At 42.4% G+C, this 25,882-nt stretch overlaps 1 protein-coding gene across 4 annotated transcripts in view; it reads left to right on the top strand.

The window, feature by feature from the left end:
• Nucleotides 1-25,882, top strand: part of LOC126335947 (SPRY domain-containing SOCS box protein 3) — a 71,295-nt gene that overhangs the window by 32,263 nt on the left and 13,150 nt on the right. For 3 of the 4 annotated variants that reach the window (XM_049999427.1, XM_049999434.1, XM_049999447.1), the window contains exons 6-7: nucleotides 23,655-23,729; nucleotides 24,242-24,331. In XM_049999427.1, coding sequence (XP_049855384.1) covers nucleotides 23,655-23,729; nucleotides 24,242-24,331 — 165 coding nt within the window. Of the gene's footprint in view, nucleotides 1-23,654; nucleotides 23,730-24,241; nucleotides 24,332-25,882 lie in introns of those variants that run through there. The other variant, XR_007564899.1, reaches the window with a different exon arrangement.

The following is a 25,882-nucleotide window of genomic DNA, read 5'->3' as shown; positions in this document are numbered from 1 at the left end:
GCATTGCTGTGCTGATTGCAACAGCTGAAGCAATAGGGTGCACAGCTGTTATATTTCCCAAGGACATGCTACTCCACTGTATGGTTCAATAATGATGGCATCCTCCTCGGCAAAATATTTCGCAAGAATTTTTCCCAGAGAACAATTTAATCATTGCTCACACTTGGTTTAAGAATCATGAAAATAGATTTTATATGTGGAAGAGACATGAGATACCAAAAGGCATACATAGGTTGTATAAAAGTAAACCACCTTGAGGCCATATTTCACACTGCTAAACCTCTCCAGGAGCATAAGTGGTCAGAGACTATTATTTATGCTGAGTGTTGAATGGGGACATAGGGCAATGACTGAAATAAGCTAAAGAAATAAAATGCAAGACAAATTGGTAGTTTTAAGAAATGAAATATTGAAGGCAAACAACTAGTGGGGGGAGGTCCAGTAGGAATCTTTATGTCCCACACAAATTATTAACTTTGTTTGATAAAAGGAGAAATTATAAAAAAATTAAGTAAGCAAAAGGAAAAGCAGACATAAGAAAGTCTGGCGAAGGTAAAAAGTGACAAAACAGAAATGGCTAGAAGAAAACAACCTAGCTGTAGAAATTCATGACTTAAAGAAAGATAAATGTTGCATATTGGAAAGTTAGAGAGACCTTTTGAGGATAGAGAAACAGTTGTGTGAACAACAATAACTTTGGTTGGGAAGGCAATACTAAAAAAGGAATTGAAAGGTGAGAGGTGTAAGGAATATACAGATAGGCTGTATAAATTAAAGTACCGTATTTACTCGAATCTAAGCCGCACCTGAAAAATGAGACTTGAAATGAAGGGGAAAAAAATTTCCCGAATCTAAGCCGTTCTTGAAATTTGAGACTCGAAATTCAAGGTGAGAGAAAAGTTTTAGACCGCCCCTCCAAACTGAAACAAAGTTGGTCCATTGTAACGTGAAACACACTTGAGGTCGAATGGGTGAAGATACAGCTACAGTAGTTTGGCTCGAGTCGTAAGCTTAACAGTTAAGCTTTACCAAGTTGCCATTGCTATATGCCAGGCGCGCCATCTGTATTTATACTGGTACCCTTCCTTTTTCGCGTGTGCTTCGTCTGGTTTGAATCGATTGCTTACTTTGCTTTGATCTGATAATTGCCGGTCTCTTTGTTATAAGTGTTTAGCTCAATCTAAGCTGGAAATGCATTATTTTACTGTGTCATGCATTGTTTGTTGCATTCTGGTAATGAGTGTTTACAACCTGTCGCCTCTCGTGGCATGGCTTGCTGTTGTGCGTGCTACCACGGCTTACAATATAAACAACGAGAGGAATTGTCTCATAAGTGAAACAATGGCAAGAGACTGCTATTTGAACGAGAGTTTAGCGAAAAATTTTCTCCATTTGAAAATCTTTGCCGGCGCCTCTTTAGTACTTTACATTCTGCACAGAAATGAGTCATCTTAGATTTAAAAATCTAGTCAGTTGCTGTGCTTCATTACTGACTGTATCACTATTCAGCATAAGAATAATACGAATATAAACATGACATGATATGTATATTCTCCCGCGTTTGCTGTTGTCTGACTGTAGTTTCATAGTTTATTAGGCAGACAGGATTTAAATGAAATAGCAGCAAACACGAAAGAATACATGGCATGTTTACATTCTTCCAGCTTTTCTTTTAATTTATGTATTGACGCGGAGGTTTTGGCGCCAATATTTTTCTTTGTACCTGAAAAGCATGCCTGTGTAGCGTTACATTTATTCGAAGGCAGAAGTTAGTTGTGGCAGTGCCTACCAACATTTTTCAGAACTTCCGCTTACTTTGCACTCGATTCTAAGCTGCAGGTGGTTTTTTTGGATTACAAAAACCAGAAAAAAGTGCAGCTTCGATTCGAGTAAATACGGTAACATGAAGATGATGATATAAAAATAGGGCGACATGAATGAAGACAAGGTGGTGGTGGTGGTGGTGGTGGTGGTGGTGCAATACTATGAGAAGAATTCGATAGAGCACTGAAAGACTAAAGTCAAAACAAGGCACCTGGAATGGGTATGTTGTCCCATGGGTCTCAGTAAATCTGAGGGTGTATCACCAAAACTACTATTTCACCTGGTGTAATAGATACAGGAAATGGGTTGAGCATGAAAGAATGATTTATAATGGTGTAATAGATACAGGAAATGGGTTGAGCATGAAAGAATGATTTATAATGCCAAAACCAAAGAGGGCAAGTGCTAACAAGTGTGAGATTTATTTAACCATGAGTTTAATTTCTCATAAATACAAGATGATCTTAGAGATGATCAGTTTGATTTCTGGAGAAATGTGGGGACACATGGGGAAATACTGACCCTGCATCTATTTTTAGATTTAGAAAAAGGGGTTTGACAATGCTGACTTGAATACAGTGTTTCAAATCCTGAAGTTAACAGATGATAAAGTACAGGTGACAAACTGTTATCTAAGATTTGACAGAGAAACCAGACTGCAGTTACTAGAGATGCAGGACATGAAAGGATGGCAGTAATTGAGTTGGGAGTGAGACAAAGCTGTAGCCTATCCGTATGCTCTTCAATCAAAGACCAAGGAGAAGATTGAGGTTTGTTGATGACATTGTAATTCGTGCAGAGACAGCAAAGAACTTGGAAGATCATTTTAATAGAATGGATATTGTCCTGAAAAGAAGTTATAAGATAAATATCAATAGTAGTGAAAGAGAGGTGATGGAGTGTAATGAATAACATTGGGTAATGCTGGTGGATTAGATGAGAAAATTACACACTAAAGGCAATAAATGGCTTGCTATTTGCAAAGCAAGATAGCTGATGATGACTGAATTAAAGAGAATGTAAAAATCAGGCTGGTAGTATCAAGGAAATATTTTTTTTTAAAATTATAAACAATTTAACTTCAGATATTAAATTTAAGTGTTGGGAAGTCTTGTATGGTCATTTTTGTTGGGAGTGAATTGTTATCTGGAAGTGAGATGTGGATCATAAGGAATACCAACAAGAGAATAGAATCTTTTAAATTATAATGATAGAGAAGAATGCTGAAGAGTAGATGGGTAGATCAGATAACGTATAGTGAAGTGTCAAACCAAATAGGGGAGAAAAGATCTTTGTGGCACAACTTGACAAAAAGAGGATATGGGTTCATAGGAAACTTCCTGCGGCATCAAGGAAAAGTCAATTTGTCATTGAAGGCACGAGTGAGAATGAAAACTATTGGGGAGACCAAAGTTTCACTACAGTAATCAGGTTCAAGTGAATGGAGTTTGCTATAGTTATTCAGAGATGAATAGGCTTGCACAGAATAGCCTAGTGTGGAGAACTATGTCAAACCTGTCTTCAGACTGAATACCACCACCACCACATCATCATCATCACTTCATGCAAATGTAGGGATGGTTACTTCAACAAAATTATAGCCAATTTCCTTGCTTATTCATTCCTAAATACAGTTTGTATTCAGCTTGTATCAATTCTGATGGGTTAAACCGTAATCTTCTGTCCTGCTGTTTCCATTGACAAGTTTTTACTAGAGACCAGAAATAGTGCACTGTTTAGAGCAAAAGTCTACCATAATGGTTTATATGCATTTACGTGCCTTTACTAGAGATCAGAAATAAGTGAGTACAAGTCCTATATTGAGAGTTCCATACACTCCTGGAAATTGAAATAAGAACACCGTGAATTCATTGTCCCAGGAAGGGGAAACTTTATTGACACATTCCTGGGGTCAGATACATCACATGATCACACTGACAGAACCACAGGCACATAGACACAGGCAACAGAGCATGCACAATGTCGGCACTAGTACAGTGTATATCCACCTTTCGCAGCAATGCAGGCTGCTATTCTCCCATGGAGACGATCGTAGAGATGCTGGATGTAGTCCTGTGGAACGGCTTGCCATGCCATTTCCACCTGGCGCCTCAGTTGGACCAGCGTTCGTACTGGACGTGCAGACCGCGTGAGACGACGCTTCATCCAGTCCCAAACATGCTCAATGGGGGACAGATCCGGAGATCTTGCTGGCCAGGGTAGTTGACTTACACCTTCTAGAGCACGTTGGGCGGCACGGGATACATGCGGACGTGCATTGTCCTGTTGGAACAGCAAGTTCTCTTGCCGGTCTAGGAATGGTAGAATGACGGGTTCGATGACGGTTTGGATGTACCGTGCACTATTCAGTGTCCCCTCGACGATCACCAGAGGTGTACGGCCAGTGTAGGAGATCGCTCCCCACACCATGATGCCGGGTGTTGGCCCTGTGTGCCTCGGTCGTATGCAGTCCTGATTGTGGCGCTCACCTGCACGGCGCCAAATACGCATACGACCATCATTGGCACCAAGGCAGAAGCGACTCTCATCGCTGAAGACGACACGTCTCCATTCGTCCCTCCATTCACGCCTGTCGCGACACCACTGGAGGCGGGCTGCACGATGTTGGGGCGTGAGCGGAAGACGGCCTAACGGTGTGCGGGACCGTAGCCCAGCTTCATGGAGACGGTTGCGAATGGTCCTCGCCGATACCCCAGGAGCAACAGTGTCCCTAATTTGCTGGGAAGTGGCGGTGCGGTCCCCTACGGCACTGCGTAGGATCCTACGGTCTTGGCGTGCATCCGTGCGTCGCTGCGGTCCGGTCCCAGGTCGACGGGCACGTGCATCTTCCGCCGACCACTGGCGACAACATCGATGTACTGTGGAGACCTCACGCCCCACGTGTTGAGCAATTCGGCGGTACGTCCACCCGGCCTCCCGCATGCCCACTATACACCCTCGCTCAAAGTCCGTCAACTGCAAATACGGTTCATGTCCACGCTGTCGCGGCATGCTACCAGTGTTAAAGACTGCGATGGAGCTCCGTATGCCACGGCAAACTGGCTGACACAGACGGCGGCGGTGCACAAATGCTGCGCAGCTAGCGCCATTCGACGGCCAACACCGCGGTTCCTGGTGTGTCCGCTGTGCCGTGCGTGTGATCATTGCTTGTACAGCCCTCTCGCAGTGTCCGGAGCAAGTATGGTGGGTCTGACACACCGGTGTCAATGTGTTCTTTTTTCCATTTCCAGGAGTGTATATTGGAAATCTGAGTGCACTTATACATCAGTGTTGTACTGGTTTACTTCGTTCCATCCTTCCAGATGGAGCTCTTCAAGTAAGACAAATCTGAGAACAGTGATGCTGCAGTTGCTTCCTGCTTGCTACCTTGTTCTCTCTCACTAAAACATGCAGGAGTATGAGGCTAATTGTAACTTACAAGGAGTGCTCCCTAGGGGGTGAGATCTGCTTTTTGAAAATATCTGTACAGTGGTACACGGTAGTGTTCCATGTATTGCACCCTGAAACCATTCACCCTGGTGAGCCCTACTTCACGACTAATCGACAGAAAAGAATTTCATGTGATGGTCTGCACTGTCTAGAAATTTTTTTTTAAAAGTGCATATTCAGAGTGAAAGCATATCTTAATGGTTTAGATGCAGGATTGATGTGCAAAACGTTGTGGGAACCTCATCAGGTGCTTTGAATTTTTTGTTTTTAAATCTTCATTGAGGTGGCTTTGATTATGATTATTATTCTTATTTAATTAATAGGTTTTAATGTAATTTTTTATTTCAAACAATTTGTTATGTGATTTGAACCATCACATTAACTTTTTCATTTGCTTTCACTTTTTCTCGCTGTCATTCTTTTTCATATGGAGTCTTTGGCCATGTGACTTTAATTACTTTTATGTATTAACTTCTGTTTCATTTCTACCATTTGATCATTTTATATTTTCATCCACGTGATTTATTTCATTATTTCTGCTCCTCAGTTTGCTTGAATTTTGTTTTTTTATAATACCTTAGATGGTTAAATCTGCATCTGTGATTCTCTGTGCTTACTGTACCAAGAATTTGTTTTAAATGTTTGTGTGGTGCTTATTGACCAAGAAACTGTGCAGCTTGTAAGGAAAGACACATTTTTGACCCCATTGCATAGCAAATGCAAATAGATTATTTCATTGGTCTTTTTTAATAAACAGATTGGCATTTTCAAATGTTTAAATATTATAATAGATAAATAAAATAACTAACATTAAATGCACAAAGATTTCAAATGAAGGCAAGTGAAAAAGTTAATACAATGATTAAAATAACTCTATCAATGGTTAGAAATAAAAAAAAAAATATTTATAGTAATTAATGGACAAAAAATGAGTCACTTCAATAAAGATTCAAAAATAAAACTAATAAAGCAATTAATATGGTTTGAACCCATGACCTTTGCACAGCAACCACATATCTTAACTGCTACACGTATGCTTTCACTACGCATGTTACAGTTAGAGGCTATAGGGAGCATAAATTATTTTTCGTTGATTACTCTTATAAGGTCCCACCAGGGTAAATGGCTGCAGGGTGCATTACCTGGAACCCTAATGTACACAACAGTGTAGATGGTAGTGTGCCTGTTTCCTTCTCCAGCTGTGCAACAAGCCACCAGACCTTAGCTGCATGGGGCAACATCACCTGCTACACAACCGGAAGGCTGGAAAGGACAAAAGGAATACTGCCATGAACACTTCCTATGTCCCTCCAGCCAACAAACATCTGAGTCTTCCTCTGCCAACCGGAAAGGCTCCAAGAAGTCAAACAAACGGAAACAGTCTTCTGCTTTGCTGACTCGGAGATCCTCTTCGATGGTGTCACCAGACAATACCCTCACCCAGCTGATCTTTGCACTGCCGGTGCGCACCACCAACCATTTTTGTGGCCTGGACTCCACAGACCAACAGAAGGAGAATGCCTCTGTGCGCTGTAGCAGCGAGTCTTTGGAGGCTGACACTGCAGCCACCGAGGAGACACCCCGTCATTTTTTCCTCATTATGACTCTCCTCCAATGGAACATTTGTGGCTTACTGCCCAACAAAGAGAACTTAAGACTGCTCTTAGAATTGCAGCATCTGCTTGTATGCTGCCTTCAGGAAACAAAATAGCATCCTCATGACTGCTTTGAGCCTTCACATTTTTCCCTGGTTGCTTTGATCTTCCCCCTGCGGATACCATTCCATCTCATGGGGGAGTCATGCTGCTCATCCGGGATGATGATTATAGTCAACCCATCTCCCTGATACCCAGCTCCAAGGTGTTGCAGTTTGCATTTTCCTTGCTCACTTGACCTTTTCCTTTTGTACCATTTACATCCCTCCGTCACAAGGCTGGACCTCCTCGAGCTTATTGGGCAATTCCCTCACCCCTTTCTGCTGCTTGGTGACTTCAATGCACACCATCACCTTTGGGTTTGCCCAAACCTGTCTGAGAGGTGCCCTCTTGGCTGACCTTCTTAATGAACTTAACCCCTTCTGCCTTACGCAGGATCACCCACATTCCTTTCAGACTCCATGCACACCTCTTCCCATTTGGACCTATCCTTCTGCACTGCCCAGCTTGCCAATCGTCCTGAGTAGTCTGTTCTGTCTGACACATACTCGAGCGACTATTTCCTGTGTGCTATCCGTTTGCTGGTTCCTACCCCACCTCTGTGCACACCCAAATGGCAGCTTGCTATGGCCGATTGGAGGCTTTATTCATCCCTGGCAAACTTCGATGAACACCATTTCCCCAGTTGTGATGACCAGATGGAATTCCTTACAAAAGTTATCCTTACCGCAGCAGGATGTTCCATTCCTCGCACTTCCTCTTTATCATGCTGTGTCCCGATCCCTTGGTGTACTGAGGCATGCTGCAGTGCAATTTGCACACAGAGATGTGCTGTCCACATTTTTAACCGTCATTCTAACACGCAAACTCCGTTCATTATAAACAGATGCGTGCACAGTGTTGTCCTGTTCTTTGGGATAGCAAAAAAGCTTGCTGGATTTCATTCAGTTGTTCTTTTAACAGTTCCATTCCCTCTTCTGCTGTGTGGGCCAACTTCTGACGGTTCCTGGGACCAAGATTCATTTCCCAATTTCTGGCCTGACAGTAGCAGACAATGTTCTCGTGGACATTATTGCTATCTCCAACACTTTGGGCCACCTTTTGTGGAGATTTCGAACTCCTCCCACTATCATCCTGCCTTCCTTCATCAGAAACGACTGGAGGCGGCTCGGGTGATACCCTTCTCTTCTTCGAATCATCAGTGCTAAAATGCCGCCTTTACCATGAGGGAGCTAGATCATGCTCTCACTTCATCCCGACCCTCTGCCTTACGGCCAGATGCTGCTAACATTCAGATGTTGCAGCACCTTCTCTTGCAGGCAAGCACTTTCTGGTTAATACGTACAACCGCATCTGGGCAGTGGGCATGTTTCCGCATGCTGGCATGAAGCCACTGCCATACCCATACCAAAGCCTGGTAAGGACAAACATCTTCCTTCTAGCTGCTGCCCCATTTCTCCCACCAGCTGTGTTTGCAAGGTGATGGAACTTATGATTCATGCCTGGCTGGTATGGTGGCTCGAGTCACACAATTTACTAACCTCTGCATAATGTGGATTTTGAGTGCACCGTTCTGCAGTTGAACATCTCGTCACTTTGCCCGCCCATGTCATGAGTGCTTTTATGTAGAAATCACAGACTGTGGCTGTGTTCTTAGATTTGGAGAAAGCCTACAACACCTTCTGGACGACTGGTATCCTCCGTACTCTTTACACATGGGGTTTCTGTGGCCGCATGCCCCGTTTCCTTCAGGAATTTTTAAAAGGCAGTGTTTCCAAGTTGTGTGGGTTTTGCCTTGTTGGACACCTTTATGCAGGAAAACAGTTTGCCTCAGGGTTTTGTCCTGAGTGTCGGCCTCCTTGCTACCCTATAATGGCCTGTCTTCTGCCAGGCATCTCTGGCTCCCATTTTGTTGACAATTTTGCCATCTATTGCAGTTCAGCACGGACATGTCTCATTGAGCAGCATCTTCAGCAATGGATTATGGGAGCTTTGTATACTCCTCTGCACAGCCATCCATCTTACGTCGCCTCAACTCTATACAACATCAGGGGTTACATCTTGCGATCGGAGTGCTCTTTACTAGTCCCGTCGAGAGGCCTCATGCTGAAGCCAGTGAATTACCACTAACATACCGGCGCGATATACTGCTGTGTCGGTATGCCTGTCGGCTATTATAAATGCCCGACCACCCGTCTTATCGTGCCTTTTTTGACGACTCTCTTGACCATCAATACGGGTTTTATGTATCTGCCCTGCTACCCCCTGGAGTTCGCTTTCGTCGCCTCCTTCAGTAACTTGATTTTCCACTCCCTGCAACCTTTAGGGTGGGCAAGAGCCAAACGCCACCTTGGCTCCAGGCTCAGGTTCGCGTTCACCTTGACCGCAGCTCGCTCCCAAAGGAGGTTACCCCAGCTTCAGTATACCGCCCGCGGTTTGTCGATCTTTGTTCAAAGTTCATTAATGCGATCTTCATTTATACAGATGGGTCTAAGACCAATGATGGTGTCAGGATTTAATTTATTGTCGGGGCACACACTTTCAAATACCGGTTCCATGGCAATTGTTCGGTCTTCACAGCTGATACTTGCCCTCTATCAGGCTGTTCTTTACATCCGCCGCCACTGACATTCTGCTTATGTCATCTGCTCTGATTCCCTGAGCGCCATCCAGAGCCTCAGTCATCTGTATCCGGTTCACCCTTTCATGCATCGGATCCAACGCTCTCTTCGGCAGCTGGCGGACGACAGTTCTCCGGTTACCTTTATATGCATTCCTGGCCATGTCGGTATCCCTGGGAATGAGGCTGCAAATGCTGCGGCCAAGGCTGCGGTCCTCTAGCCTCCAACAATTTCTTGTTGTGTGCCTTCATCTGATTTTAGCAGGGTCATTTGTCAGCGCATTTTATCGCTGTGGCATGGCGATTGGTCTACCCTTACTGAAAACAAGCTTCGGGCCTTGAAACCTCTCCCCACAGCTTGGACGACCTCTTCACGCCCTTCTTGGCGGGAGGAGGTCATTTTTGCCCGGTTATGGATTGGACACTGCCAGTTCAGCAACCGCCATCTGCCGACGGCTGCGCTGGCGCCGTTCTGCCCATGTGGGCAGTTGCTGACGGTATGCCACATTTTAACATCCTGTCCCAATTTTAATACACGGCGCATTGATATTGGCCTGCCATGTACTCTGGATGAAATTTTAGCGGATGACCCAGGAGCAGCTGCTTGCGTTCTTCGTTTTATCCACTTGACAAACCTGTCTAAGGACATTTGATTATGCTGTTTTCTTTTAATCCCTTGCCTGTTAACGTGCCTTTTATAGTGTTGTCCCTTTTAATTGCTGTTTTAACATTGTGCCTCGCAGTGCATTCATAATTTAGTCTAGATGCTAATGACCACTGTAGTTGTGCGCCCTAAGAAAAAAGGGGGGGGGGGGAATAATAATAATAATAATAATAATAATAATAATAATAATAATCTTCAGCAATGTCTCAATCATCTTTGGCTTTCCTTTTTCCTCTAACAAAACTATTTCTATGAATTTCTGGGGATGCAGTTGGTTTCTTTCACTGTCTTTACATCTTGGGCCTGTTGCTCTTTCGTTTGTTGAAACTACGAGATTCCTGGGGCTTATGATCGATAGAAAACTTTCTTGGTCGTCCCACGTGTCTTATCTGGTGACCTGCTGTATGCGGTCCCTCAATCTCCTGCCTGTCCCAAATGGTACTTTCTGAGGAGCAGATCGAGCCACCTTCCTCCATTTGTACTGGTCCCTTGTCCATTCGAAACTAGACTATGGGTGTTTTGTTTATGCCTCTGCACGTCCTTCCTTCTCACGCTGTCTCAATACTATCTGTCATCGTGGCATCCATTTGGCCACTGGCGCGCTTTACACTAGCCTGGTCGAGTGTATGTATGCAGAAGCTGCTGAGCTACCACTGTCCTACTTCCGTGATTTCTCCTCGGTAGATATGCAAGCCGTTTGTCCACTCGCCCTATACCTCCTTCTTCGATGACTGCTTTGATCATCAGTATGGGGAGTGTCCCTCTTCTCCCTGCCTTGTGGTGTTTGCTTTCGCCTCTTGCTCTGCTGGCTTAACTTGATACTAACTACCACATTCCTGGTGCTTGTGAACCCTTCACCACCTTTGCTTCGTGCAGCGGCCTGTGTCCACCTTGGTCTTCATTTGTTTTGTAAGGACACTACTCCATCCTTGCTCTATCGCCTTCAGTTTCACGATCTTCATACGAAACTTTGTAATAGTACCTGTGTGTATACTGATGGCTCTCGGACTGACCACGGTGTCGGGTGTGCCTTCATCATTGGCACCAACATTTTTCTGCCTCAGCTTCTGGAACATTGCTCAGCATTTACAGCTGAGCTCTTTGCCCTGTGTCAGGCCACACAGTACCTCCAGTGACACATGCGTTTCAATTGTGTCATCTATCCAGACACTCTCAGTGCCCATCAAAGCTTGTGTGTGCCATACAGCATCCATCCCTTAGTGCAACAGGTGCAAGAGAGCTGTCACTTGCTCACTCTTGATGGAGCCACTGTGATGATTATGTGGGTTCTTGGTCACATCAGTGTGACAGGAAACAACGCTGCTGCCAAAGCTGCAGTCCTTGTACCTCAGCCTGTTAGTTCTTACATTTCCTCCAATGATCTCTGTGTTGCTGTCTGTCAGCAGGTCGTGTCACTTTATCACCACCACAGGTCTTCCCGTCGTGGGAACAAGCTCAGGGTTATGAAGCCTCTCCCAGTGGCTTGGACAACCTCCTTTTGGCCCTCTCGCCACAAGGAGATCATTTATCTAGGTTGTGTATCGGGCACTGTCTTTTTAGCCATCGCCAATGTTAAATGATGCTCCCCCACCACTTTCTGCTCATTGCTCGCAACTTGCGACTATCCACCATTTCCTGATGGAATGCCATTTTTTTAGCCACCTATGTTCTCATTTGTGTTTGTCATCTTAATCACCAGCCATTTTAGCAAACAATGCGCGGACTGTTGACCACGCTTTACATTTTATCCGTCGTAGCAATATGGCGCAGGATATTTAATCTTTAGTTCTAGTCCTCCACTTCTCTATGGCATATATTATAGACCTTTCTCCACATCCCTGTTTTTGGCTGTCTTCTCTTACATTGATTGGGATTTACATGTAGTCGTTTAACTCCTCTCTTTGTCTTCGTGTTGTACGGTTTTGATGTGGGTGCATATGACCCAAGTTGTTTTTGTGCTCTTAAACAACACTGATGTGGTGAAAATGACATAATCTTGGAATCAGATGATCTCTAACCATGCTATGTTTTGTGTGACTTTGAAGAGAGTAATACAAAAACTCAATAATGCTGTGTAGACAATTGCAAATGTGCTACACAAGAGGAAGAATGAAGCCTGGAAAAAGTTTGCTACTGTAGTTCATGCTGCAGACAAAAAAACATAAAAGTGTATCCAGTGCAAACGAAATGGTTGTGTTCCTGTTCATTCCACCTCCACGATGGGAGAACAAATGTGCTCCATCAAACAAAAACAGGGGACAGAGCAATGAGATGGTTACACCCCTGCATGCGTTTTTGGGCTAATAGCGAGTCGGTTACCTTATTTATTTTTGTAACCTTTTCAAATACTGCTTTAAATTTATTTTAATAATTACCACTATGTAGCGTGTATTGTGTCATCACAAACCCAGTAAAACACACGCACACAGAGGGAGAGTGGGGGGGGGGGGGGGAGGTAATCTGAGCTGTTTACTGTATTGGTATTGTTGAGGGTGGCATCTTGTGGCAGGAGGTGGTGGTGGGGCAGGGCAGGGATTGGGCTGAGTGTGATGGGCCATTGGGAGCCAGTGATAGACTGATGGTCGAGAAAAATACTTTATAAGTTTTCAGTTACTCGTTTCTCCATCGTCAGAGTGACGCAGACAAGCCCTACTCAGGCACAGCGGACTGAGGGCGATGGTCAATGGGTGGCTGGCATCCGCCCAGCAGGATAGTACATGCATCAGCACCCTGCAGTGCTGACATCAGGGCGGGCAGGAAGTTGGTGGTCTGTCAGTAGGCCAAGGCCCTAACATCAGCTGCATGTTTCTTCTTCTTCTTCTTCTTCTTCTTCTGCCTCTGCCTTCTGCTGTTGAGCGCCTGTGCCCAAGCAATTCAGCAACGGCTTGTCTTCCACAGTGACGAAGGAAGACGTTCATTCACAGCACATGACATGATGCCTCCTGGCAGGATTCTGGTGTTAGCCGGCACTGTGGCATCAGTCCTACAGGGTGGACTTTGTGCGGGAGGTGGTTTCCCTGACCCAGTCTCGAACAAGTGGCGGCAGCTGGTGGTGCCCAGTCATCCGATTGTCTGGTGTAGTCCTGGCATTGTGGTAGTATTGCTGGGCTGTGAATAAATCTGTCTCAAAATTCACAGTTATTTATACTGCTCCATGGCACATTTGTTGCGCTATTGTCCCACTCCTGGTCACACAGCTCACGAAGTGATTCAAGCCCTGGTGTGGTGATACCATCCTGCCCGCTCTGGCTATTACCGCTGTGAGGTACAAGTTTTGCAGAGCAAGACTACTAAGTCTTGCAGTACTTTCGTGTACATATTGCTATTACATACATGCTGCACAATACACTTACTGACCGGCAATAGCTACCACAGTGCTCCATGGAGGTTTCTTACAAATCCTTTCAATTTTTACTTAAGGCTAGGTAGTGACGCTAGTGTATGTAATAATTATCATGCCCACCGGTTGCTTAAGTACCAGGCACTGGCACAAGTCTTCAGTTATACTTGTGAATTTGTGTACTTGCTGTCCTTTCTATGCTGGTGTGGTCCACTTGTACCCAGCAACAGACTAAAATGACAAGTTTTCAGTTAAATGGGCAGCAGTGGAGACTGATAGACAAGGTTCCAAATAAAGGAAAGGAAGATCTGTCTCCAGAGTAAACACAGTGAAATACCTCACACAGTCCGACAATAAACTGTATTTTGAATACCTTAATGATACTGTGTCAGATACTGCCTGTCAGTAATAAACTCCAGTGTAGGTTGCAGCGTGACAAAAGAAACCAGGTGAACACAATAATTTTACTTTAATTATATCAATACATGCAGTTTAGCTTTTATTGATGTACATAAATGTCTGAGAATAAGCATCAGTTCAAGAAATGACTAGTGACTTGTAAGAAAATAAAATAATGGACCAGAAGTACTGATTGTTTTCAATCAGACCACTTTCCTGCCTGAGGAAGGAAGTAATATAGTAAATCCAAAAGCTATGACAGTAAATGTTTTAAAATTCTGTAGATAACTTTGTTGCAATCTCTTGTTCTGATTATTATTCATTGAACAATAAGATACTGTTGATTTTGTCTATATCTTGTTTCAATCCTAGCTGAACTCTTACTAAACACTTGATAGTGTTATTGCTAGCCATGAGGATTATCAAAGCAAACCTCACACTCATACATAACTAAAAGCAGGCCAAATTGAAATTTCAACTTGAGGAATTACAGACTTAAGGGAAATTTTGGAATTGGAATAAACAAGGCTGCTGCAAATGACTAAATCATTCTCATAGTTCTGTATTTTCCAGAGTATTACATGAATAGAACCATAATCTGAGGGTTTGTATTGTGCCTGCCAGTTGACATTGTGTAGTGCCTTTATGAAAAAGTGGCAAAGCAAGAACAGACACATTTCACTTCCAAGCTGATATTTAGCGACCATTCACTTATTTGGAAAGGTTAATCGCCACAGTGCAAGTATGTGGAGCACTGAAAATCCTCATAAAATTGTGATGCATGAATGTGATTTGCTTAAGCTTTATGTTTTCTGTGTAACATCATGCACAAAATTGTGTGGACTGTTTCTCTTCTGTGAGAAGACTGTGATGGGTACTACTTGACCCTGATAAGTTCCACTTGTAATGTTTCTGCGAAAACATTTTAAAAATCTCGTGCTAGTTCCTGTTCAACAGGATATATGTGATTGCATGTCGTATAAATCAAGAATAGTACTATATATATTGAAAATAATTATCTGCAGCATTCCCTTGTCTGTTCAAAACTACACTATGGGTGTTTTGTCTATCTGCTTGTCTATCCCTCTTACGCTGTCCCTATACTGGCACATACCTCTTCTGTGTTGCCTCCTGGAGTTCACTTTCGGCTCTTGCTCCGGCAGCTTAGCTTCACACTACTTGCAACTTTCCCAATGGGTGTGAACCCTTTGCCACCTTGGCTTCATGCAGCAGCCCGTGTTCAGTTTGGCCTTCATTCACTTCCTAAGGACACTACTCCAGCCTCACTGTATCACCTTCAGTTTCACGATGTTTGCATGGAACTTCACGATGGTACCGTTGTGTACACTGATGTCTCTTGGCTGAGCGTGGTGTCGGGTGTGCCTTTGTCATTGCTGCTGACATTTTACGGTATCGGCTTCCAGAACATTGCTCAGTATTTACAGTAGAGCTCTTCACCCTATATGAGGCCACGCAGTACATCTGGCGGCACAGGCTTTTCAATTGCGTCATATGCGCAGACACTCTCAGTGCCTGTCAAAGCCTTTGTGTGCTGTACACCAACCATCCATTAGTGCAGGGGTCTCCAAACTTTTTAGTCCTCGGGCCACATTGACTCCTCCATGAAGTCATAAGGGCTGAGATCTACCTAGTGGTATTAAAGCACCCTAGCGCTCCATGATCACCGTAATGTAGGGCTAAGGGAAAGATGAAATCGCAAAAATCTAAAGTTGTGGGAACAGCTAATGTTGAAACAAACTACGATTTTTATTTAATTACATAATTTTGATTTGTGGACGTACCTGACCGAAATTCTGGCAAATTTCACTGACAAAAAAGTATGTCACTGCACGTTCTTCACGACAGTGTCCTGCAAAGTTAACGAAATCTCAAAATCATTGTTAGCAACACTATTACTGCAAGATGTGACAGAGGTAGAGTATGTCAACGCATTGTTATTTCAAGTGGCGCAACAATAAGTTTAGTTATGTAGTCTTGTAGCGAGTAGCAGAGCCAATGTCGCGGTGTATTGGTCGCAATAGGCCTCGAAACTCAATTGTTGGCAGTATAGGTACCACCTCAAATATTTGGCGGGCCGGATACTGGGGATGTCCAGCGAGCTAACACGGGCCGGTTTGCCGGCTCTCGCAGGCCGTAGTTTGGAGACCCCTGCATTAGTGCAACGGGTGCAGGAATGCTTTCACTTGCTCACTCTTGATGGGGCCACTTGTGATGTTCATGTTGGTTCTGGGTCATGTCAGTCTGACAGGAAAAGAGGCTGCTGATGCTGCTGCTAAGGCTGCAGTCCTTGTACCTCAGCCCGCCAGTTTTTATTTTCCCTATGATGATCTCTGTGTTGCTCTGTGTCACTTTGGCATCACCACTGGTCCTCCCTTCACGGGAACAAGCTTCAAGTTACTAAGCCTCTCCCAGCAGCTTCGACAACCTCTTCTCAGCTCTCTCACCATAAGGAGATCGTCTTAACTAGGTTTGAGTATGGGGAATTGTCTTCTTAGCCATCGCCATTTAAGTGGTGCTATCCCATCACTTTGTGCACATTGCACTCAACTTTTGATGGTCTGTCATTTCCTGACAGAATGCCCTTTCTGTAACCGCTTACATTCTTGTTTGTGTTTGCCATCTGAGTTATTGGCTATTTCAGCGAATGGCATGCGAGCAGTTGACTGCATTTTACTTTTTATCCATCGTAGCAATATGACGACAGCCATTTAATTTTTAGTTCTAGTCCTCCGTTTCTTTATGGCGTATTTTATAGACCTTTTTCCACATCCCTGATTTTAGCTGTCTTCTCTCCTGGCGATTGAGATTGACGTGTAGTCATTTTTAACTCCTCTTTGTCTTCACGTTCTACAGTTTTGACTTGGTCACATATGATCCTAGTTGTTTTTGCACCATAAAACAAAACAAAAGAAATAACTGCAGCACATAGCAGAATAGCAGCTGTAAAAATTCAGTTTTTTCACATTTAAATAGCTTTTCTATTATAAGTAAAGATCATTTCTTCTGATGGTACTGTACAAGTCAATCCTTGAAGAACATGTAGAAGCAGTTAGAACTGACTCAAATAATATTTGTGACTGAAGAGGATCGTTTTCATACTAGCCAGTGTGGCAGGAGCAGTAGAGTAGACCTGATATATGGTTCAGAAAAAAACTTCAAGGTCTTCAGTTGGGAAAACCTGGTAAGCAGTAAAACATGAGTCACTTGGGTATTAAAGGAGGGCAAAAGTCACTCCATACACTTTACAAAGATAAATAAAAGATATGGAAAATTGTACAGAGGCAGAAATTGATGAGCAGTCAACACTGAGTTACTTCCAAGTAACTTGTATCATGTGTGTCTCTCAGTTCTGTGTTTAGATCATGGATTCCTGCCATTGTAGATTTCCATATTGTATCCTTAATTTTTTTGTTTTGCGTATTTGTGTTCTGATTAATAATGTTGATAAATTAGGAATCCTCCAGCACTGAACATATGATTTGTATTTCAGTAGCTGGTAAGTAGGTACTCCTCTTCTGTCCTAAATATTATTTTTGTTCTTTTTTCTACATAGTGAAGTGTGTGGTAGAGTGTACTTACAGTTAGGTTTCTTTCATGTTCCATTCACATTCAGAGTGCATAATAAATGAGGGCATGTATGTCTCTGTATGTACTACAATTAGACTAATCTTGTCTTCATGGGGTAATACAGAGGAGGCTATAGCATATCCCAAGATTTATCACTTAGCAGTTCTTGAATCTTTGTAATTTATAGGCTTACGACAGGTAGTTACTATCGATATTCAAGCCTTTGTCTTTAAAGCATTTGCACAAGAAATCTCCTGTGGGTCAAACCTGTGACCATTCATCATTTCTGCCCTTAAGAGAAAAAGACTGGCCATATACAGGATGAATCGCCTAAAACTTCCACCACAAATATTGCATATATGGAAAGTGATATCGATGTGCGGTTTCCACAGAATTTATTGGTAGTCAGGGTCTCATATTGTTAGCCAGTCCTCAGATTATAATAATACTTAGAAAGTGTACTTTTGTGCAAACAAATACTTTCCAAAATCGAACAATGCCTAATGACATTAACAACCTAAAGGTAAGGTAGATGAGAATTTCAGTGATGTTTGTTGCAGGATTCCAGTGCAAGTCGTTTAAGAGATATTGTATTTTGAAAAGTTTCTACACTGACACTTGTTTTTACCTTTCAGCCAGAGTTGTTGCTAAGTATTATGTTGTTATGTTCGCTTACAGTGAACTTGTTTGTTCCTTGAGTGCACTGTGACTTGCTAGATAGTTAGTGTGTGACAGTCCAAGCCGTAGGTTGTGAGTGGTCAATGGGATTTACCAATGCAGAAAAAGCCGACATGCTCATCTTGTTGGAGACTGTAGGCAGAATGGAGTTCATTCTTGTGTGGTATATTGGGCAAGATATCCCAATAGATGTCAACCATCTCAGCTATTATTTGTCAGCCTCTTCAACCAGTTATGTGAATGTACCTGTGCAACACCTATAGCAGCAGGAAACAAGCGATGACAGAAGAGGAAGGAAATTAATGTTCTTGCTGGTGTTGCAGCTGAACAGCATGTTAGGAGGAAGTGGCATGAGTCAGGCAAATGTCTAATGCAGTCTCCATTGACAAGGGCCCGTCCCTTTCACTTATCTCTTCATCAAGAACTGCACAGAAACAATTACGAGAATCAACCTCCATACATGGCATTAAGACAGGATACTCCAGATGTACTATGTATATTCTGTAGTGATGAAGCTTCATTTACCAGTCACTTACAGGTAAACTGCCAAAACATGCACTATTGGTCTGTTGACAATCCTCGTTGGCCTCTTCAGGTGGAATGTCAGTGTCCATGGAATGTAAACATGTGGTGTGGGGGTTGTGAACCATCAGCTCACAGGCCCATGTTTCAAATGTACACAAGTGTCATCCTCCTAACAGACCACCCTTCACGAATGGTAGAAGACAGTCGTCTTCAGACTAAGTGGAACATGTGATACCAACATGATGGCTGTCCAGCCACTGGTGCATGAAGTACTACTGCATGTCTTCACAAATTGTTTCCAAGTTACTGGCTTGTTCCCCAGAGGATGTATACCTTGGCTGGTTTGTTCCCCATATTTGACGCCTGTTGACATTTGCCTTGAGGAAAGCTGAAAGACATTGTCTACAAGGACATACCAAGCACGCCCGATGACATGCAACAATGAATTACTGCATTATGCTCGGACATCTGTGCCAAAATCCTAGGATGTGTACAGCAGCCATTCTGTACTACATTGGAAGTGTGTATTGTCACTGCTGCTGGTCATTTTGAATACAACCTGTGATGTCCAGTTATCTTGTTACTGGTCAGAATTCACATACAGTATAACGAGCGTAGATAGAAGGGTTGTTATTTAATGTGTGCTGTCCAAGGTATTGTACAAGTTTCAGTGTGGAAACTTTCAAAATTCGGCATCTTGTAAACAACTCACACTAGAATCCTGCAACAAACACCACTGACATTCTAATTTGCCATACTTTTAGTGTGTGTCAATAGGCAGTGTTCCATTTAAAAAAGTGTGTTTGCACAAAAAATACACTATCTAATTATTATTGCAACCTGTTGATTGGCTATCAATACGAGGCCCCGACTACCAATCCATTCTGTGAAAACAGCACTCCTATAGCACCTTCCTTTTTCACAGTACTTGTGGTCCAAGTTTTAGGCAATTCACACGTATGCTACATAGCCAATAGCCAGCACTACCGTCACCTTGTGTATTGAAGATTTGTAGCCTGCCTCTCCTCATTCAGCAACATTTACATGTGGTGCAGAAAACTTTCAGGCCACATTTCTTTCAGAATTGCTCATCTCCAACAACACCACAATACTGTCATATAAACAATGTTTTAGCTATCTGACTGACCATTTTAGAACATTCTAGGATCTGAGCGAAATATTGCCTTGTGGAATTATGTATGGTGACAAAACTGTAGATCATTCTGAGTAAAATAGATGTATTAAATTTATAGTAGCTTCAGGCCTCTTTGCTTTTATTTATTCCCGAAACAACACAGATAGTAACATGTTTCAAAATAATGTTTTTGTTAATCTAAGTGATTTATGGGGATAACTGGTATTCAGGTACTGAAAGAGTTTATTTCTGGTGTGTTTGGGACAAGTAGCCAGATATGCACTTTTGTGACAGCACTAACAAAATAAAGTTCAGGCAGTAGTTTTGTTCCTTCCGTACTGCTATGAATACTTATTGCACAGCAAAACTATATATGTACAAATCCTGTTAAGGAAGATAGTTTGTAATTAATAATATTTCAAACAACTGTGAAATTATGCAACTAATTGTTTTCTTATGGAAACAATAAAATCAAGCAGACTTGAATACCGGTCAACACTATTTCTTTGATGACTTCTTGCATATTGATGGACAATTCCACGGATGGTTGTATAGGTTCTCCGTTTCTTCTGTGAAAGTGGTTTTCGTTTTTATGTAGAAGGTTTTAAACTACTTCCAGGATGGGTGGGGTTTGGGTCTCTCCTGCGCTGTGCTGAGTCTGGACACTCAACCCCTACCTCCTTGACCAGCTCAAACTTTAATCCTTCTTTTATCCTGTTTTAATTGCTTTTAGATGTGGTTTGCCTCCTTTGCTGCTGCACCCAATTTTTCATTTTAGTTGAGTGGTGGTTTCGCTCCTACTTACTTCTGTTGTCAGAACATGTTTCTGGAGGACATCATTTACACCAGATGAACTACCTCTGAATCGAGGGACTAATGACTTTGCTGTTTAACCCTTTAACTCCCGACCGACCAACCTTTGTTCTTGCAACCATGCCAAGTTTACAACACTTTACTGTGTAGAACTACTTTTCACACAATGATTTCTAAAATTAAATACCATCAAGTCTGGTTTATAGTGTTGTGTATTTTTATAAACAGAATTAGTAAGTATAAACATTTTTATACATCTCATAGAAATTTGTGGTTGGAGAATGCTAATAATTTTTAACGTTTGAACCGCTGAATTGACACAGACCTTTTATTTAGCTGTACCCTCTTTGTCTGTGACTTGGCAAAGAGCCTTCAAAGACGACTTCAGTGATGTAATAGTGCTGCAAATGACTGTCCAGGTTTAAGGGAGAGGAGGTCCTACAAATGTGAACAAACAAGGAACTGAGGTACTGTTTGTTTCCCTTTTTTGTTTGAAGCCCATTGGTTTATTTTCTGTCATTATAGTGATCAGACAGCTTGCTCATCAAGATATTCAGACTTCCACTATGTATATGACAATCAAAATAGTTAACGTGATTTTAGGTCATGTTGAGTGTTTCCAAGAGCAATGGTGCAATTCTATGTTAAAAAGTAAGTGGTTCTCTAAACATTATAAAAATAAATTTAAAAAAACTGTAAATGTAAAGACTATATGTCATCCACAAACAAAAAGACCAGGAACTGATGAGAGAAAGAGACCTAGCATTTTAGCAGCAGTAATGTACAATCCCCATGTCACTGTAAGCCACCTTGAAAGTGCGAGTGGCATCAGTCAAAGGAGTATTCTGAGAATACTGCATTCCACCCTATTTTGTCCTTCCCACATTTCACTCCGCCAGCAGCTTCGTGACACTAGCTTTTATAACAGATTGCAATTCTCAGAATGGTGTCTACAAAACTGAAGGGGGATTTGGCATCTCTATGCAAAATTACATTTATGCATGAAACATTGTTTATGACCCATGAGCAAATCAATCTTCACAATATGCTCTACTGGTAAATTGAAAATCCAGAGTGGCTTGGTCTATTGATGTGTGGTATCGGCTTTTCAGCAACTGCACCATTGGTTCCTGTGATAGTGAGAGGACTAGAAATAGTCACAAGTATTTGCACTTCCTAACAGATACGCTGCCACAGTTAGTGGAAGGCATCCCACAGGACATAAGGCAGTCCTGTGGTTCCAATGTGTTCAATGTCCCACAAGTTTTGTGCAGTAAATTACCGGCCTTCTTAGCAGAACATTTGGAGGTTGTTGGACCAGTTGTCCAAGACGTACAAAACGGCCTGCTGCACACTCACCTGACTGACGCCTTTTTTCCTCTATTAAGAAAATTAAATAAGATCCAAACAAAAGGCTGACTCCGACAGGTACAAAATGGCATATAACACTGTCCTGTGCTGTGATAGGTCCGAATGAAATTCAACGTGCAGTGCTATTTGTATGGATTTACATTGTAGCATCTGTAACAATGCCCAACGTCAACATTTTGAGCACTTGATATGCCAATCATGATGATAAAAACAAAAACCATACCCTAGTTTTGTGTTTGCTTACATTTGTTACATTAGGACACGTGTTTGTGGGACCTCTTCTACAGATGGCAGGAACTGGTTTGTGGCACTGTTATCTTGTTACAATTTAATCAAGTTCTGTACATGTTGTAGCAGCATAGAACCAAGCAGGATCCAGAGGTGTATCCAGAGCACCATCATTTATCTGCTGATGTTGCACCCTTGGCAAGACACCAACCATTTCTGTGGTTCAAAGTACTGCCATCCAGCAACAGCTGAGTCTGAGATACTGGCTGACTTTTGGGAAGCTTCTGTGCTAGCCAGGAGGTTAAACACCACAAAGGAATGAGGCAGTGATACTCCTTCCACCTTTTTCAGTGGCAAGAGCTGCATTAAAACCTAGCCTGGTCAAGTAGGTTATGATTAGTACTATCAGGCCGCACCTGGCACCTATCGTGTGTCAGTCGTCACCAGGAGTTCTACTGGTGCATCCTTGGAGTTTACGCCATAACAATGTCACTGCTGTCGCCCGGCCACAATATGAAGACCACTGTCTTACTGCCCAGGCCATGATAGCCAACACTCTGCCGCTACCCCTGCGAGACCACTCACCATTGTATCTTCCACCAAGTGGCCACTGCAGTTCTCCAGCCTTCAGTCTAGGGTTAGAGTCTAGGCAACACCACAACCTGCCACAAATGAGAAGACATCACTGGCTGCCCCGTGCCCATAGCAAAGCAGCGTTTTGCTGATGGCCACCACTGACAAATTGATGCCACCTCCCGTGCAGCACTTGTACTGCACTAGCTAATTGCTATATCTGTGATACACGCTGTGTCAAGTGGAAATATCACAACACGCACATTACAATTGCTGCTTATATAAATGGGTTAATAATGAACTGTTTATGTTCACCAATTGTTTGTCTGCAGCTTCCCACATCACACCCATCTCTGAAACCACGAAAAAGAACCCAGAATGCTGCAGGTGAGTATTTAGCCCACCTTAACACACACCGAGGTGTCTCCCACCAACTAGTAGTGGTCATTTGTCCCATGACCTTAACAGTGTTATGTTGCTGAAATACTCTTTGTATGTTCTTTCCAATAGCACAGAGAAAAGTTAAAGGTCCATTTATGTTAAAAATTACTCGGAGACATTTGAAAATTTGCCACCAAACTTTATGAAGGGTGCACCAAGAAATATTTACTTGCTCTGTTTATATTTTGGGTGGCCTGCTTAGCTGTTTCATCATATATGCTCAATCTGCATCTCTTGATATGATTTTAGGTTACAAGAAATTTGATTATTGTGAATGAAGTACTGCAGAAAATGTTTTGAATGACATTTATTACCTGAATATGTTACTCATTATTTTTTCCCCCCCTTAGCATCTGGAACCATGAATGTTAAAGACAGCACAGAAAGTCATGCAACACAGCAGGAAGACACTGAACGTGATACAAGTAAGTGACAATAGGTTGTCAGAATAAACATACATGATACATTAGTAAATTAGTTTTCATTCGGTAACATGTGCATTGTGGAATACTGGCAAAACATTCCATAAAGAAGAGAACAAATGTGGGTTGCATACAATTTCTAGAAATATATTACCTTACATGTTAGCTGAATTCACAAACTGATAGTTTCTGTTGTTTTCAAATGAAGTAATAAGTCTTACATTTATGGTGTAATAACATGGTCATGTACTCCCTGCTAACATAAATTCATCATCTTTTTTAACACTTCCAGTTGTACAATATGGTTTCACAAGTTGCAGTGTGTATACTTAATACCAACTTGTAGGGAAAAAAAGTGGTATATTTAAAACCACTTGACCTTAAATGTCTAGAAAATTGCTACAATTGAGCCGACACTTACTCCATTTCTCTCATCACTTTTTGGACCTCTGCCAGTTTTATCTGATGTTCCAATTAAAATCGTTCACCAAAATTGTTCAATCATTCTATTACAGCGGCCATAACGGGATGTGTGTCACATGTGATTTTGGACAGTGATGTGGACAGTGACCTAGAGACATCGTTGCTCGAAAATAGTCATGCAGGTAAGCCCCCACCGCGCGCGCACTCACACACTCACACACACACACACACACACACACACACACACACACAGAGAGAGAGAGAGAGAGAGAGAGAGAGAGAGAGAGAGAGAGAGAGAGAGAGTATAATACTTGTCTTACTGTGTTAAACATATAACATAAGATTGTACTACTTAATGAGTGGATTGTTTTGGAATTTTAAATTTGGTTGATAATTACACAAAATATTGAAAATCAAACTTTTGTTGTCCCTGGAAGGTATCAGATAGGCGTCCTGCAACTTGTTCTGGAAACTGGTGCCGGGTTCCAGAATAGTCGCTTAGTAATATAGATATGAAAGAATTTAAACGGGACATACCATATAAAATCTTGGTTACAGTGGGCAACATCTTTTAATCAATGTACAAACAGCTTGCTCATTTAGATTGTGTAGTATCCAGTTCACATTTCCTGGTACCTTATTTTTTAATTATGATTCCTTCAGTTGGCTTTCTATCATTCTGTTCCTCTTTTTATCATTTTGTACCTCTGCCACAAGCACAACTTTAATTTATGACTAAGTCATTTAACTTTGCTAGCTGTGTGCCCATAAGTAGATGTGAGATTGCAGTCTTTTATAGGTAATGCTGAGATGTACACACCAGTTGTAGTAATGTAGCACGTGTATATGCTGTGCTGTTTATGATGCATTATCTCCTATAACTAAGTGTGGGTTTTTTATGTTCAGTTTGGTGTTCTATATATACTACATATCTAAGGTAGGTTATGAGCATGAATTTTCTCTGTTAACCTAAAGACCTGGAGAAGATTGTGTAAAAAACTAAATCTGTAATCTAAATTATATAAGGGGCTTTCAAAAAGAAACAAGACATACGCATAATTACAGAAACCAGTACCTGTATGTTAGAAGTATTAACCCTGTCTGTTGAGACACTTGTCCCACTGTGACACGGGGCTGCAATGTTAACCAGTTCCGCATGTACAGCTGGAAGTACTCGTCTGAGGTGAATCATGTGCCCCTCGCAGCTTTTTTAAGGGGACCAAAACTAGGATAATCACAGGGAGAGAGCTTGGGACTCTATGGAGGGTGGTCGAGTACATCCCATTTGAATTTCTGCAGGGGTGCTGTGACTGTGGTGGCCATATGAGGCTTTACATTGTCATGGAGCAGGATGACCCCACAGGTGAGATTGCTTGGTCATTTTGATTTGATCTCTTGGCGGAGGGTGGTCAGTTTTTGCGAGTAAAACTGGGCATTCACTGTCGTCACGTGCTGCAGGAAGTGAATCTGAAGGGAGCCATCTTGGTCAAAGAACAACATCAGCATAACCTTTCCTGCACTCATGTGGACTGTGACATCCAGCTGTACCTGTGGAACTGGCTAACAGTCGCAGCCCCGGGAATTTTATGAGACATTTATTCACCGCTTTGTGTCACAGTGGGACAAGTGTCTCAACAGCCATGGTCAGTACTTCTAACATACAGGTACTGGTTTTTGTAATTATGCCTCCAACTCGTTTCTTTTTGTATGCCCCTCATAGTTTGTGACCAAAA

Source organism: Schistocerca gregaria, chromosome 1 (assembly GCF_023897955.1).
Source record: "Schistocerca gregaria isolate iqSchGreg1 chromosome 1, iqSchGreg1.2, whole genome shotgun sequence".
NCBI lineage: Eukaryota > Metazoa > Arthropoda > Insecta > Orthoptera > Acrididae > Schistocerca > Schistocerca gregaria.
The sequence above is the reverse complement of the archived record's forward strand: the minus strand, read 5'-3'. Positions and strand labels throughout refer to the sequence as shown.